Consider the following 16,426-nt stretch of genomic DNA (forward strand, 5'->3'; position numbering starts at 1 on the left):
TTCATGTTCAAAAGTGACTCTGTACTCAGAAACATCCCCAACTCTATCATAGAGTTTGCTGATGACACAGCAGCAATAGGACCATTTAACAACAATGATAGATGGTTGCAAATCTCAGGAAGAAAGAGCAGAAGAACTACACACCACAGATAATTTGATGGACACTTTATGGAAAGAGGATCTTCATGTATCTGGGAGTCCACACACTTTTTCATTGACATCTTGACAAGAGAGGCATTGTCTTGATCATCCGAGACACAGCTGAAGTCCAATAGTCTTATGCTGGAGGAAGCACCCTAACAGAGTGTGCCATCAAATCTCCTGGAAAATTCTATACTCATGACTGTACAGAGTCACACACAGTCAAGTTCCATACTGTCAGATCTACTTCTCATACTCTGCCAGACACACATTAGAAGAAGTTGAACAAGAACTATCAGAATTATGAAGCATACTCACCACCTCAGCAATAGATATTCCAGCTTCTGCACTGAAAAGCCTGTGTAGCCTCAAGTCCAATAAGAAGAAAGCTGCTTTCTCAGGCCATAGGATTGTGGACTCTAGCCTCAGTATGTCTTCAGCATGGTCTAGCACAATCCTAAATGATGCACTGGACATTTGCGTATAACCCTCAAGCACATACAGAATAGTATTCTTCATTTTATAGTTTTACAAGTAAATATAATTTTATATGTTGAAAATGCATAATTAATCCTGTAATTTTATTTTTCACATTGGACCTTTGAGACAACCTTACGTTTGTGTATGTGACAATTAAGCTTTTGAATACTTGAATCTATTACACACATTTTGGGTCCTAACCCATAGCTGTCCAATGCAGAGTGAAAGTCTGTTTCTAATTAATGTCAGCTAGAGTATCACGGATGGATCACCTTTAAGAAATTCAAGTGTCACCAGAGGCAGATGCCAAGACATAAAAATAATGAATACAGTCTATGATTTGATGAGTTCCACACCTCAGGCAGTTCACCCACATAAGCTATATGAATCAATAACCTGGGCCAGAGCCCTCAGAGTTCTCTGTTCTGACTGCTTTAACTTTCAATCATGTCTACCAACTAAATGATTACAAATGCCACGATGGCAATTCTTCTCCAATTGCCTTACTAAAAAAGACATTACACTAGACCCATTTGCGGCTACTGGTGCTGGCAGACAGACATAAATGTTGTCCCACATTTCTGCAGTCACCAATTCAGTTTAACCTTGATTACATACAATTCAAGATGCTTTAGTACAACTTTCATTTTAAACATTTTAAAAATCGTAGCATACCATGCACCAGATATCTGGTACATATACCAGATATAACATTTTATAACATATCTTTAATGTGGAATCATGTCAAGTGTGTATATTATGAAAAACAACTAGAAAAGTTGAGTGGTGCATTCTCTGACACGATGAGACACCGGACACTATTGCAGAATGGGGGACAATTATGAAGCACTGTGCAATCAAAGGGGTTCCTGACAGGCTGAGCAAAGTCTGATGAGCCAGTGTGTCACTCCGGAGCTCCAGGGCTCCACAGCTAATCAACCACCAAGGAGGGGCTGGAGGGGCGTGATCACTCAAGCCCTCCATCACCATGCGGGGATGAAGGCAATCACCAGCCCATTTCCATGTGCTGTTATTCCCACCCCCTACCTTCAACTCTGAAATCAAGGTGCACAGATGACCAGGGAAGCACTAGATGGAGGCAAAGATGACTGGTGGGTGCAATCAAATGAAGTGTTTAAAAAAAAAAAAAGAGAGAGAGAGAGCAATGAAAGACAAAGAAAGGAAAAAACTTTTGGTTCTGTAAGCGGTTTATTCAAGTCATTTAATATCTTTAAATATTCAAATGGATTGGGAACATGAGGGAACGTACTCAATGAGGCTCAATTGCTTTCCAACCAGCAGCTCATAAGATCTCAGTGATTGGGCTTGCAAATTGAAATGTAAGTTTTGTAATGCAGTGCATTGAGGAAACAGAAGTGATACAGGTCAAGAAAGGTGAGAGAAGGGGGTTCTCATTTTTCTCTGGCAAGAGATTAACACAACGAGCATATATTAGCAGGGTCAAATCTTCTGTCTGGTAAGAAAAGAAGAAGACCAAGTGAATGGAACCTAAACAAAAGCTTATCATTTACCCTCTTAGAAAGAACATGGCTTCAAATAAATGGATATTTCTTTGCTCAAGGAAAGGATGAGGAGGAATAGAAGAAGGACACAACAAAGGGGGAAGAGAGGGCTCCTCTATCACATTATCTATAATTTGAAACAAAAATAAAAGGACTGACAGGCCGGCAGCTTTATGGTGCTCACACTTCAGAGATACACCACAGCACATAATTGGAGGTAATATCTCCTCTTGTCCTCCGCTTTAGGCTTGACAGTGGCTATAGAGCCCCCCTATACTAAGCGGCTCAACTTGCACACACACATCAGGGTCATCCTGTTAGCCTGTAATTCTTAAGCAGAATATTGACTAAGCAAGTACGGTCTCTGGTCTGTTTTGGATGGAAATCATTACTGAAATGCAGCTTGCAAACTCTGCTGATTGGCCTCTGACCTCCTACATTGGAATTAAATCAGTTGTTAAATCACATTTTCTGATTTTCTCCATACGCCACACAACGGGGAGAAGGTATTTACATCTGAATGTTAAATTCTTACAGTATAATTCTCCCTGTTCAGACTTTTTAAAGTCTTTATGCTGGCTGCTGTATTATATAAAGTCTCTACTTTCATATATATACAGTATATATAAGATTTAATTATTATACCTTTTGGCAACTAATTGTCTCTTCAATAAGTTGTCTAATTTGTCTCAGTTCTAAATTGTTTCATAGTTTTTTTTATTTTTAGGACACTAAAATGTATAAGTCAAATTACATTTTTAATGTAATTTTTAATAATGGCTGACATCATTAAGTTTTGATCATCAGTTTTTTTATATGAACACATACATTTGAATGTAGCAGGTAATGAATCAAATGAAAATCTAAACATATATTCTGTTGATTTAATGATTTAATTTCAACCCAATGATGAATTCATTCATTTTCTACATACAGTGTTTTGTGCCCTGTGCCCTCCATGGTATAAGAATAAGGTAACCACATTTAAAGTAATTACTCCTCCTTCAGACAGGCAATTCATACTGTATGTGAACACTGCAGAAGGAGTCTGAGCAGGGCTTTAACTGAGCATTAATTCTGTGATGCCAGCATGAGGCCAATTATTTTAAATGTGGTCAATGTTCTGATGGTTATAAATTTCTCCAAGTACCAATCAAGCTAACAAAAGCTCTTGTAAATGGGAACTACACCAAAAGGCAAGTCTACATAAATAGACTTGAATTTTGATTGTTTAATCCAAATGGAGTGTAAGTCAGAGGTTTAAGGGCACAGTGATGGTATGATAGGATTTTCCACTAATAGAAACCCTACTCCCACTTACTGAATTTCTAATGGACCTTTCCAGACATTTAGAAAATTGACATTTCTAAATTGTGTTGCCTCCTAAATGATCTTAATAGATTTGTAAGTCTAGATATGTAATCACAGAAAATAGCTTTTTTGTTGGTTGTTTTGCAGAAGTTGGTTATTTTTGCATTTGGTGTTTGATTTTGGCATGACGACCATTTTGTGACCTGACATATTCATTACAAAATAACTCAGAGTGTGCTACACATTCTACAACAGTACAGTTGCACAGATTTAAGTAGAAAAGTGAAAAGAAAGTATGTAAAAAAGAAAATTGTTTTAAAGACATTTTTTAGCATTTTTGACTAAAATGGCAGACAAGAAGGACATGCATTGTTTGCTTTACCAATAGAAATAATCATCCTAATACACTGCAGATGTCTCATTAAATTTGCATATGATTATTGCAGCATTACTTCAATTGATCCTTTTCATCAAACCAGATAATACTTGCTGATTGCAGACTATTTTGGTGCAGGCGAATTTCATGGTATTATGTTCAGTCTTGGTGAAAAGCAATTAGGAACACAGCTCATAGTTTGCCCAGTTTTATTCAGAAATTAGCCAGCTTTCACAGAATTAATTCTCCTTTATTTCTCCAGATCAGTAACAACACTACTCTGGGTTTAAGGGGTTAAAATAGTTGGGCCTTAAAGATGGATTTTCTTCTGTGTAGGTGTGTTGCATTTTCTTTTTCTCTCTAAACTTTGTCTGCAACTGAATTTTGTTGTATGTATTCTGATCAACTACCATAAAAAATAATGTGGAAAAGGAAAGGTGGCAGTGAGAGACAAGCAAAAACCTTTAGGATGTCACACAAATTAATAATATTAATATATAAATATTATAAACCTACCAAATCTTATATATAGCAAATGTATACCCTGAATTAGGGTTAATATGTTAAAAAGATGAATGGTGAGCTGTTATACATATATAATTCCATAAGTATACAGTATAGCTTAATAAACCCTAATAATTCAGTTTAAAGTAATGCTGGGTGCAATTTTAGTTTACAAACTACACATCAACACATGAGACTGATCACAAAGAGAAGGAAAAAACTCTTGAGGCTGAATGTGAAAAAACAAACACTTGAGACTGGAAATATGATTCAGGCACAAAACAATCAGAAGCGTAACCGTGTATTAAGTCTTGAGAAGGAACAAAAAATAAATAAATAAAACAGCAGATAGATGAAGGACTAATTAGGCTGTAGTTCTAGTTTACCAGCTACCTGAGCTTTGTTACTATGACAGCCATCTTTCTCCCTCGTCTCTCAAACTCATCTGAAATTGTCAGAACCTTCAGGACAGTTACCTTTTCTGGCTTTATATTAAAGGCCATAATTCATACAAGCATCACTAATAGCTTTACTGAAATGTACTGCCAGCCTCAATCCACCCACCATCTCTCCTCCTTTCTCCTTCCCTGTCAATGATAATCTGTCTTATTCCATATATCTGAAGCCGGTCACATGCAGACAAGCTGTCTTCAGATGAGTCACGGGGGAACATTTTGTGGTTAACCACACTGCTCTCTGAGGCCAACCTGGACAGTAGATCGGCACTGGTAAAACATTCGCTGAGACAGAGGAGGCCATCCCAGATTGTCTTGCTTGCACACATTGTGAGTGCTCTGGGTATTAGGTGTGTTAACTAAATTGACATTGGCTTCCAACCTCCTGGCTATCCATCAGTGGAGGGATGCGCACAGGGGCTAGAAAGGCAACCCCCAAGTCTTATGGACTTCCTGCAGTAGTCCTCGCATTTTTTACAGCTGGAATGAAAAGGAAAGGGAAGAAGAAAAGATGTAAAGGAAAGGATCTCTGTTTCCCCCCTGATATTTTTGGTGATAGCTATTCATTTGTAGTGGTTTTGGCCTGAAGAGGTTTGTCTTATCTGTTCCTTCTCTTTCTCTCTGTGGGGAAAATAGAGGGTGAGTCTTCTCTAGCCTACTCTCTCACAGTTGATTAGTAACTCCTGCTCTACCCCTATGCTCCAGGGATTCTATGCCAGCTCCCCTTATACATCCCCTTGTCATGCACACACTCACACTTCCACTCTTTTTCTCCTCTCTCCTAAACACGCACTCAAGCACACACATCTCCCTACAGTCATGGAACAGCAATTTGAGGGAATCGCACAACCAAGACCTGACATTTGCAATGCACCTATAACAATGAGAGCTTGATTAAAAGGGCAGAATGAAACCGTGTCACCGTGCTTTCATTGTCCTTAGCCCAAGTTAAATAGGATTTAAACCTGTGCATTGCAGCTGATACCTCCACTGTCAAATCCTGATTACTTTAAAACAGTGAAAAGAAAAGGTCTTGGTATTGTAATGCATGTGTGTAACTGTATGCAACTCAGGTGTCAGAGGTGACCAAGTTTACACAGAGCTTCTGGGAACAGATAAGGAAGACGGTAACATAGGGAGGGAAAGCAAAGCTAAAACTGCTCTGGTGAATGCCACTGTGTTTGAAAGGCACAGGAAAAAAGCAGAGTTTTATCTGGCTTGGGGCAACACACAAAAGGCACCAGCATTGCAACGTGGCGGGTTTTAAAATTGGGATCAAAAGGTTCAAACTAATTAACAAGCTAAATAAGAGTCCCCTAGCTTCATCTATGTAACCACCCTTGCTCTTTCTTCCTCCCTCTGTCTCTTTAGCTGCACTACTTTGTACGTCCAAGGCATGTGTGGTTTGCCAACATATACAGTGTGCCTTGAAAAGTGAAGACAAATTGCTCCCCAGGCTGAAATGTAAAAAATAATCACCAAATTACCGCCAACAAGATCATTCTAATTAACTATGTTATATTGCTGGCATGACCCTGAGAGCAAAAATGCCCCATGATCAAGCGTTTGTCTCAAACAGTTTTGATGTTATTCGACTTTTCCAGCAGAGCCCCGAGGAGGGCTGAGATGGGAGAGTCAAATGGAAAGGACAAGGGCACATAATAAAGACAAATGGCTAGAGCATGAAATTTGATTCATTGCCCTGGTAGAGAAACATTCACAGGGAAATAGCCAACCCTGACATGCCACCAATTTCAAAACACTGTCAAACCCAAAAAGCATGTCTTACTATAATGATGTTAAGTTTCTTAAGGGACAGCAGGGGAAATGTGAACCAAATCAATCCGACTGTTTCTGATGGATGTTTCTGCATATGAATCTAGAGATGTTTAAAAAGTCGCCTCACCAAAATTAGAAAAGGAAGTGTTATTTCAGTACCTCCACTGCTATCAAGCCATGCAGATAAATTTGGTTTTATTCGTACTGTTCTTTTAGTATTTATTTTAAGATGTTTCTGTCTTTAATGTCTCTATGGCCTTTACCTCGGCCATTTCAAAAGAAAACATATTCCAACCAGCACAACAAGGAGCAAGTCATCCCTTCAATTCAGTCTAAGAAAGGTGGGTCAGCTTCAAGGCAGTGGAAGAGCTTATATAAAAACCCAGTAAAACCAATATTTTCTGCAGGGGTTTATAGAACTAATAGTAGATAAGAATGTTTTTCATTGTGGTAATTTGTGGGTGAAATTGCCCTTTAAAACACATCTTCCACCCCCAAATGGTTTCAGTTTGCATAATCTGCACAATTATACATTAAATCCATACAACAGTGAAGTGGCCTCCTCACTTTTTGAATAAAAAAAGATTAAATTTATAGCTATGAAGAACTCTGCACCTTATTTATTTGAATAGGCATCAGAAGCATATGCCCGTAGCAGACCTTTCACTGCAGAGCACCCACTTGGTAGTGTGATATGAAAACACCATCTGGTGTGTGAGCAGCGGCTACTGGGCTAAGCTAACTGGGGCTAGATAGGGCCCTGCTGTGTCACAGGATTATCTTACTGGTTGGTAGATCCACTCTATTAGCCCCTAGTGGCTTGGGTTATTGGATGATCATTATTATGTGTGACTGAACAAGGAGCTAAGTACCTGCACTTCTCTGACGCAGTTAAGTGTTGTTAGTGATCGCACACATTATGGGCACATTTCGGGGTATTAGGCATTTATTACACCTTATCTGGGACATTAACACACATTTAATGCAGCCTTACTTGGACTCGGTGTGTTTAATACATGTTGACTGGTTGTACCAATTTAACTGTAAAACGAGCACTACAGGAATGACAGACTATGGCGTGCCTGCAGCACATATTTGTTAGTGGAAGTAGAATGTTCCTTTCTAATGCATTTACTCAAAATCACAGGCGAGTACAAAAGACAGCACATTCAGAGACGGGCCCTGTGCTCAACAAAATGAACATCTGCCGTTTCTCATCAGCGAGATTGAAGCTAATGACGAGCCGCGAGTGTGCTGACAGAGAGAATGGAATTGGATTGTGTACAAGAGGCCCAGTGAGACCAGACATATGTTTTGGAAAATGTTGTGGATGGAGCATGGGTTTATATAGCGTGTGTGGAAACTAAGACACAGATGCCCGACAGTGGGAGAAACAGAAAATAGGTGTCAGCTAATTCTTGTGCAGTTTGTTTGTCCATCCATGTTTGTAGAAGTGGATGAAGGGGAGCATGTTAGTCCAGGTAAAACAGCCTTCATAGTCCCCCCCCCCCCCTTCAATCTTTGTTTTCACTAACAGATAATGGAATTACACATCAAAAAGGTTGTGCCCGTATCCAGCTCTTCTGTGACCTCTACCAACCTTTGTTCATATTCATCACGACAAGTCTCCGGCCCCACGCTTACAGCAGCAGGCTTCTTCCTGCTTCCTCTCTATGTCTAGGGACAGATTAAATTTAGATGAAAATGAAATATTCATCTCCACTCCACTGATGGCCATCATAATTTTATACAACTTTTAATGCAACAGCTCCTTATTGTTCTTTGTCATCACCAAACAGCTCTTTTTTTAATGTCCTTGTGACCAACCATAACATCCGCCTGTGGGTAATTCTCAATACAAACACCTCTTTGGGTTTTACTTTGTTAAAGCCAGAATAGCAAAGTACCATTACAGCTTTTTGCGGTCTCTTGAAATATGCCTGAGTCATTTCAGATGAGACATTTGCACAAACCCCGATGAGGAGGATCTCAGGGAGCATGCGAGTGGAGAGTACACTCTCTGTAGCTCGCTGGAAGACTTAATCACATGAAAACTTCTCGGTCTCTCTCAGCTGCTGGTGCGAGGATAAAGACAAGCCTCTGAAGTGGCTGTGTGTTTTTAGAGACTTCAACCAGAAGTGGTGACCACAGACTCGATTTATCCCAGTGAAGCTTCTGAGTGGTCACACTGCATAAAGCTTCAAGTGCTGCACATTTGTCAGCTTATATTTAAATGTTCGAGCCGTTTCGCACACGGTAATTAAATCTGGAGTCATGGCTGCCCAAAACATTTTTGGGAAGCTAAATGAAAAATGCATACGACTAGGTGTTGTAGGGGCAGAGCGAGGAGCTAAGAAAATGAAATCAACATCAAATCACGAGAGAAATTGATTAACTGGCACTGATTAAGTGCTTTAAGTATTAGGTAGATAAAGTAATTGATTATTCAATAAATCCCTGTCAGACAGTGAATAACCTCACAGAGAAAAAGAGAGACAACAAATGATGAATTAGTTTCATCAATCCACAGACGGAAGAGACAACGTATGATAATATGTCATTAATGTGCACTTCAACAATAGATATATAAATGTATTCCAATAATAAATGTACATCTAATCAAATTTCCAAATTGGCAAATCCCTATCTGATGCAGGAGAAAGCAATGCATGTAGGGAAATTAATTGCTCCCACTAAACCCAAGCACAAAAAGCAACATCATATACCATTAAATCATTGTTCTACTACTGTAAAACATGTTATATTTTCATGTTGGCAAACATACGGATTACTGTGTCTACCAGAAAGAAAAATCAAATCCACATGGCTGAGCACATTTGTATTTATTTTAGCAGCACTGCATTAAGAGCTGAAATGGTTACTAGATGAGATTCGAGATTGCAAAACATGTCAGGAAGGAGGAAAAAAAAAGATGAAAGACAGGCAGAGAGAAACTAAAGAGAAGCACAGCGTGTAAGAGGACAAATACAGGAGGAGTAGTCTTTTATTCCCTCCAACAAATAAAAGCTGTAGAATGAGACGGAGCGACCATCTGGCCTCAACTTTGAGTAAAGCACTGTAAGAGCACTAAAATCAATGGCAACAACTCTACCTTGGATGCCCACCATTACCCAGATGGTGTACTTGGAGAACTGCACAGGCCACCTAACCAACAGCAGACACAGCACAGACAGAGAGTGCCATGCTCAAATACCACCGCCCACTTTGATGATTTTCACTGGTTTGTTCGTGTTAGTAGCCAGAGCTGAGGAGCGCCGTTAGCCACCATGCATGGGCTATGAGAGAGCCCTCTGTTGGTTTTAGCAGGGTGGCTGTGACACAGTGCACACACCCACTTGCACATCAAGTACCAAATAACAAAAAAGGAGGGGAAAAAGGTCCAATACACACCCCCTGAAAACAGCACTCATCCCTAAACAAATAGAGTGTGAATCTAACAACCTCTTTTACACAACACTACAATGTCTGCAACAATACACTCACTGCATATTTTATGCACACCCTCCAGCGCATCCTCTATTAAAACAGATGAAATTAGAATTTTATAAATACAATTATGTACGATGTTAATATCGATATGATGTTATTTTTCCACAAACGTGTTTTTAACTGGGGAAAAACTAAAATGGTTACACACATGGTTGCTGTACACATCCTCAATTCAAAAGATCACATAAACACAAGTGACTTTTGGCATTGAGGCAAATTCAGCAACCTTTTCTTGTATGTTCCTTTTGCAGCTTGTCAGAATACAATTTCAGGAACACACACACGTGCACGCACACACAAACTGCTCCTGCACCACAAGCAATGATAGATTCTATAAAAAGCAATAGTGCGACTGTAGCACATTTCAAGGTAAATTTGTCTCAGCACTTTGACATTTTTAAAAACAAAGCCTGTCAAGTCTATTTCAGGTCTTCATTTGAGCTGCTGCCACACCTAAAAAAAAAAAGGGAAACATGTCCCTTTGACCAAACAATTTCAGTTCAGATCAGTACAAAGGCAGCTTAAAGGATTTATGCATTTTCTAAGACATTGCCAAACTCCATATACAGCAGCGTCAGAGAAGTCATGGCACTTCAAAGTGCAGCAGACAATCACAGGGACATGCTGGGCCTGCCAAATAGCTGCATATGATGCTAAGCAGTAAACATAATTGCACAGCGTTAGACTCTGTGCTGTGCATTTCTCTTGTAGCTCTTTTTTTAAATTCTTTTATTTTAATTTCCACATTTCTATAAATCATTAGGAAGGTTTCGTTCAAAGTTACAGAGCTGTGCGATGCAGTTATACATCATCCTGCTGCAGTCTAATAACTTTAATTTGAATTAATTTAGCTTTTCATTGACCACCCACTGAGCTTGACAGGAACTATGAATTACAAAATCAGAAGGGGATGTTGGTGATTTGTATATGTCACACAAGAGCGATCTGGTTTGAAAAAGGCCATTTACTAGAATATGGAATAAGTCATCTTTTAGTAACATTCATCCACTTTCACCCATCATTTATACCTCGAAGACAAAAAGCCCCATGCCATTAAGATGCTCTCACACTCCCTGCCTGTCCTCCGGCTGTTGTAGTGCTATGTTAATGTGGGCCAATGCCATTTTGAGTAATTGTACTCCATGGCACTCCGCCAAATGTCAAAAACGATTTGCCTTGTGACAAAAACCGTATTGATCTTCATTCTGTTCCTGTCTCTTGGCGGCGCAAAATGTTTCATCGCGCTGCCAGGACCCGAATGACAATTCTCACATTGTTTCTCAGTGAGTGATTGGAAAAAGACAACGCCAGCACAAACCCCTCTATTTGTGACTCACAGTACCAGACCGGGGGGGAGAACACATGATTACACTGTGCAAAGCAACAGTGGCCAGAATTGGACTCATTTGTTTATTGTGTTTGTTTGGGTTCAACTACTCGGCTCATTTAAGATGAGATAAGATGTCAACTTCTCTGACGCTGTTTGAAACTTTCTGATGTGTGATTCCTCACTGGACACTGTAGCTTTTTAATTGAACAGACTGTGTTTTAAAAAAAACTTAACTTCCAGAAGGCATGGCACTGAGCCCGAACTGAGCCGGTGACTCAACGTGCTGGCTGAAGAAAATGGAACAGACAAAACAGAGTGCATAGAGGTCACAGTAACCCTCAGCGCTTCGTTGCATGGTCTCTGAGTGGAGACGGCACCCCTCGATTTGACAGGGAATAGTCTGTTATAATGCACTGGTCTCCTGTTGCTTACTGGTTGCAGCCCTTTTAAATAAAAATGACAATTCCCACACGAGCGGAGAGAGGTGAACGCCAAATGAAATGGACTGCTCCTCCGCTCCGACAACTCACCGCTGCCGCCGTGAACGCACGGACGAGGACCCGCATGGAAATGAGCTGAACAGAGAGCAACTTTCAAGGTTACAATAGGAGCGTGTGCGTGCGTGAGTGTGTGTGTGTGTGTGTGTGTGTCCATGTAAACAACTTACCTATTCGAATAACATGAGGCATCCCGTGAGAATAATGAATCCAAAAGATACATGCAATCAGCGATGTCCAGTATTCCCAAATCGCACTCCGGGGGAACAGCCAAGTATTTCGCATGGTTGTAAAGTCGCGGGATCCACTTTTTTAAAATTCCAGAGACGACTCAGAATGGCTCATCAAAACTGAATTCGACGGAACATGTATGGGTTTTGGTGTCTGCGACAAATTTCTGCTCATGGTACTTGGTGCAACATTCTCCCAGTTTTTCTTTTTTTGTGTTTGTTTCTGTTACTCACAAGTCTGAGAGTGGCTCGATCAGGATGAAGCTCCCAGACCCTCACAGGCTGATCAGTGATACACCTGCGAACCCAAGCTGCTACAATTAGCCTGCAGGAGTCTCTGTATCCCCTCCTACCGTCGATGCTCTCTGTCTATTGGCAAGTACCACGGCAACAGCCCAGCCGGACTCACGCACCGCTGTGGAAGAAGAGGAACTGCGCCTGCGGAACTTTGGGTCGCCGCGAACACTTTTGTCGCCCTAAAGACAGAGAAATCGTTACAAGACCAGTGCCGAGAAATCTGAACGCGCTGCGGAGATGTGAGAAATGCTGGCTGCAGTTTAATCACTCCAGTCCCTCATTCCAGTCATGCCAACAGTTCGTGTAACACTGAGATACTTTGTGAACGTGGAAAACCACTCTCCGCGACGCTCCTCTCCAGTTGCGCACGGTGGTAACGCGACGTTGCTTATTGAAGAACGTCCAGATATGTCCAGAAAGGCTCTTTGTTACACAGTGTTCATTTAAAAAAGCTTCCAGTTTGTTCTGGATGGAAAGGTTGTGCAGAGAGCCGTGCCTCTGCGTGCGTCTGACGACCCTCCTTTTCCACGGTGCCACTAGAGGCACGCGTCGTTACGCATACTTGTCAACTGTGTCCAAGAGGTGAGAGCCACCTGGATGGTCACCTACTGTAGTTCGCTGCTTTTGCAGTTGCAGTTCACACATGAATTGTTTCGCGTTATTGTGTTTACACTTTATATCATAGATTAATAATTGTGTATGTTTGTGTTTTCACAAATGGCGGCGATGCATTTTTTTGTTTTGTGTTTCATAGAGATGAAAAATACTTTTTCCTCCCTCACCACCCCTACAGCACTCTGAATGGGATGGATTTTTTTCCACGAGGGAAATAAGTGTCAGCTGACGATTGGTCCATTGACAAAGCAGCCTTCTTATCGGTGTTATTTAAGACATTCTGTCTGTGTCAATGAGTACATTAAACCCCTATAACTGCTTGCTGCCTCTCTGGCTGTTCATTTTTCATGCCTTGCAAAGAGCCGTCATATAGAAACTGCAGGTTACACATACAGTCACACAGAGGGAGTGCTGCTCAAGTCTCACTCACCACTGCAGGGGACGAGATGAAATCGGCTTGAAACTGTAGAACTGCTGTTTATTTTTTGCTTATTTCAGTGAGTGTATTCTGCTTTGTTGTTTAAAACAGATAACCAAAACTTCAAAAGGTTTGTTTGAAAGTGTGGAAAGCTTAAAGATTAATTTTTAATTCTCTTTTTCAAAAATACTTATTGGTTAAGTAATTATATTTTAGATCTATAATAATAATAATATACTAACCTCAAGATACAAACACGTTTTTATTTTTGTGGAAACATATAAACACATTTTACACCACAAATACAAAGCTGATGCTTCACCTCTGAAACTCTAATATGACAACACCACAAATTGCAGTTTTACATTAAAGATTTGCAGTTATTAAGCATACTCTGACAAATGCACTACTACACTTTTTGTGCTTAATAGAACAGTGTTGATGAGATGCTGCTGTGGCTCATTGGTTTTATTTTTCTGTTCGAAATGGGGAAGAGGAATAAACTGTGCATCAGGGGCCATGCAAGCAGGAACAAGCCAGACTGACTGCCACTGCATATTCATGTCTCCCAGAGCAGATTTATCGCCTCTTGGCACAATGTAAGGACTATCAATGTGAGTTATGTGGCCCAGCTCTCGCATTATCGAGATTCATTGACTTACTGCTCTTTCAAATACAAAATGTACACAGCTCTAGCAAACAACGCATTCTGGGTCTATGGGTGCCCTCTATAGAGAGATGGTGGTCTGTGCTCTCAATCACCTGAGCTGATAACTGGAGGCAGTCGGGCCCTGGAGCAGCACAGTTCTCCACTGTGTCACACAGAGAGGAAATGTGAAGCTTCATGCAGCTATCAGTTTTGTCCCCCTGTCACTCCCTGTCATTGTAAGAAGTGCCATATGTTATAATGTCTCCTGCCATTATCACAAGTCAGAACGATAGGATTTAAAATATACAGTTACAGTTGCCTTAGGTTATCCTATCCTTGGTCTGAAAAGTAATAACACCAGCTGTCAGGTACATGTTGTGCACAGTACAATACTTGAGTAAATGTACTTAATTACTTTTCATCAATTTATAAAATAAACTAATTAAACCAGTAGCTCAGCATCATGGATCATTCTAAAAAAACAACTGCCATGACGTGAAAACCTCGGACTACCCTTTTGACTTGATCGACAGGTAAATAGCGTTATTTGATACGGGTTGTAAAAATGTCTTAATATTATATCTGATGTGCGTGTGCAAGGCTGTGTTGAAGCAAAAACCTGAAGTGTAAAAGGGACACAGAAGCGCACTGAGGACTTCAATAATAACATCTAACCACAGATGAAATAAGTCAGCCCAGTGTCTACTTTGAGTAAATTAAAAAGCCATTTAAGTTGACACTTTTTAAGCATGTCACACATCCATAAACGACAGCACAGTCAGCTCTATTTTTTCCCCTGTGAAATGATTGCTGTTGCATTTACAACCAGCCAGCGATCAATGCCTTGTCTGGCAAGTTGGTCATAACTAATGGCTCAAGAAACAACAAGTCTCCATTGTAAAAGAGACATTGACAAGAGGTGTACTTGACTGATTGATCAGCGTGTTTTTTTTTTGTGTGTGTGTGTGTTTTTTTTTTTTGTTTTTTTTTTGAAGAGAGGAGAAAGAGGACAATCAATTTCCACAGAGCCTTTCAAAGCTTTCTTATAAAGCTATGATTGGATGAGGGAGATTTGCAATCCAAGATTGTTCATAATTATTTGGAGAAATTGCTGCACTTCGATTGGGCCTCCAAAATGAATCGTGAAACATTTTCATCATTGATTTTGCTTCTTTTTTTTTTTTTTTTCTTGAAGAAAAACATAAAGAACTCTGCCACCAGACTGAACATGATGCTGAAGATCGAACATCTCCCCTCAACAACAGGTCAATAGGAACCCATCTCTAAGTCTAATGCACTTATAAATTAGATGCCTTTTTTCAAATACCTTTGATAGAAATCACTTTCCTATGAAGAAGCTTTAACTTTGTTAAAAGATTAAAACATATATAATCATTGTTTTATTAAAAACTTTTTAAGCTATGAGCGACCTCTAGGGAACCTTTGGAATCATATTCCAATATTTCTTTTTTCATTTTGAGTGGAATAAAACAACTAGGAAGTCTGTCATAGATTTTATTCTCTTGTGAAGGACCTATATCTTAGAATTCAAACATTTTAAAAAACATTTTAAATATTGCTGCAGGGTCACATCTCTCTGATTTGTCCGAATCACTCACGTGACAGCGTTCGTGTCGGTTCCATTACGCCAGGTCTACAATGCTCGTACAGTTTTTGTGGGAAAACACAGATAATTAAATGTTAATTTACCTTCTTCAACTGTACTATGGCAATATAGTGGCTCAGCTGACAAATTGAATGCTTGCTACAGCCTCATGCTCCTGTGATTCAAGGCACGGTGTCTTGTGCAGACAAGGTTATGAGGAATAGGCCCAATTCTGGTGCTGATTGCAGCTTTTACTGGAGCTCTAGTCTGCTCCACCTTCGAGTTAGAGACTGCTCAAGATGTATGAACTGCTGCGTTGTGTGTCGTGTGTTGAGGAGAAGAGAGACAATCACAACCCTCATCATTCGTCCAGACAGTCTGTGAGATGGGAAATGACTGCTAGCAGGGTTCAGCTATTGGTTCTAAACAGGAAAGGTACAGAGTAATAATAGATTCCTGACCGGCATGAATTAGAAATTGAGTTATTAGTGGTATCATCTTTATCATCTGCAGAATCTACCTTCAATAACGACTTAATGTCATTTGAAAATTATGAAGTAGTTTGTTCTCATGTATAGAGGGAAAAAAATCCCAGCAGTCGCAGTTTCATGACCTTTAAATCAACACCTCTATATTTGGAGTACGTGAACAGACGGTTACAAAGATGCTTCTGTCAGTCCGTCAAAAAAACCAACTATCCTCTAC

At 40.0% G+C, this 16,426-nt stretch overlaps 1 protein-coding gene across 1 annotated transcript in view; it reads right to left on the minus strand.

Moving 5' to 3' along the window:
* LOC113168910 (glutamate receptor ionotropic, kainate 3) overlaps positions 1–12,385 on the minus strand; it is a 77,340-nt gene extending 64,955 nt beyond the window's left edge. The window contains exon 1 of the mRNA XM_026369979.1: positions 12,077–12,385. Coding sequence (XP_026225764.1) covers positions 12,077–12,191 — 115 coding nt within the window. The 5' untranslated portion in view covers positions 12,192–12,385. The remainder of the gene's footprint in view (positions 1–12,076) is intronic.
* Positions 12,386–16,426: the final 4,041 nt, after the last annotated feature.

Source organism: Anabas testudineus, chromosome 16, assembly GCF_900324465.2.
Source record: "Anabas testudineus chromosome 16, fAnaTes1.2, whole genome shotgun sequence".
Classification (NCBI taxonomy): domain Eukaryota; kingdom Metazoa; phylum Chordata; class Actinopteri; order Anabantiformes; family Anabantidae; genus Anabas; species Anabas testudineus.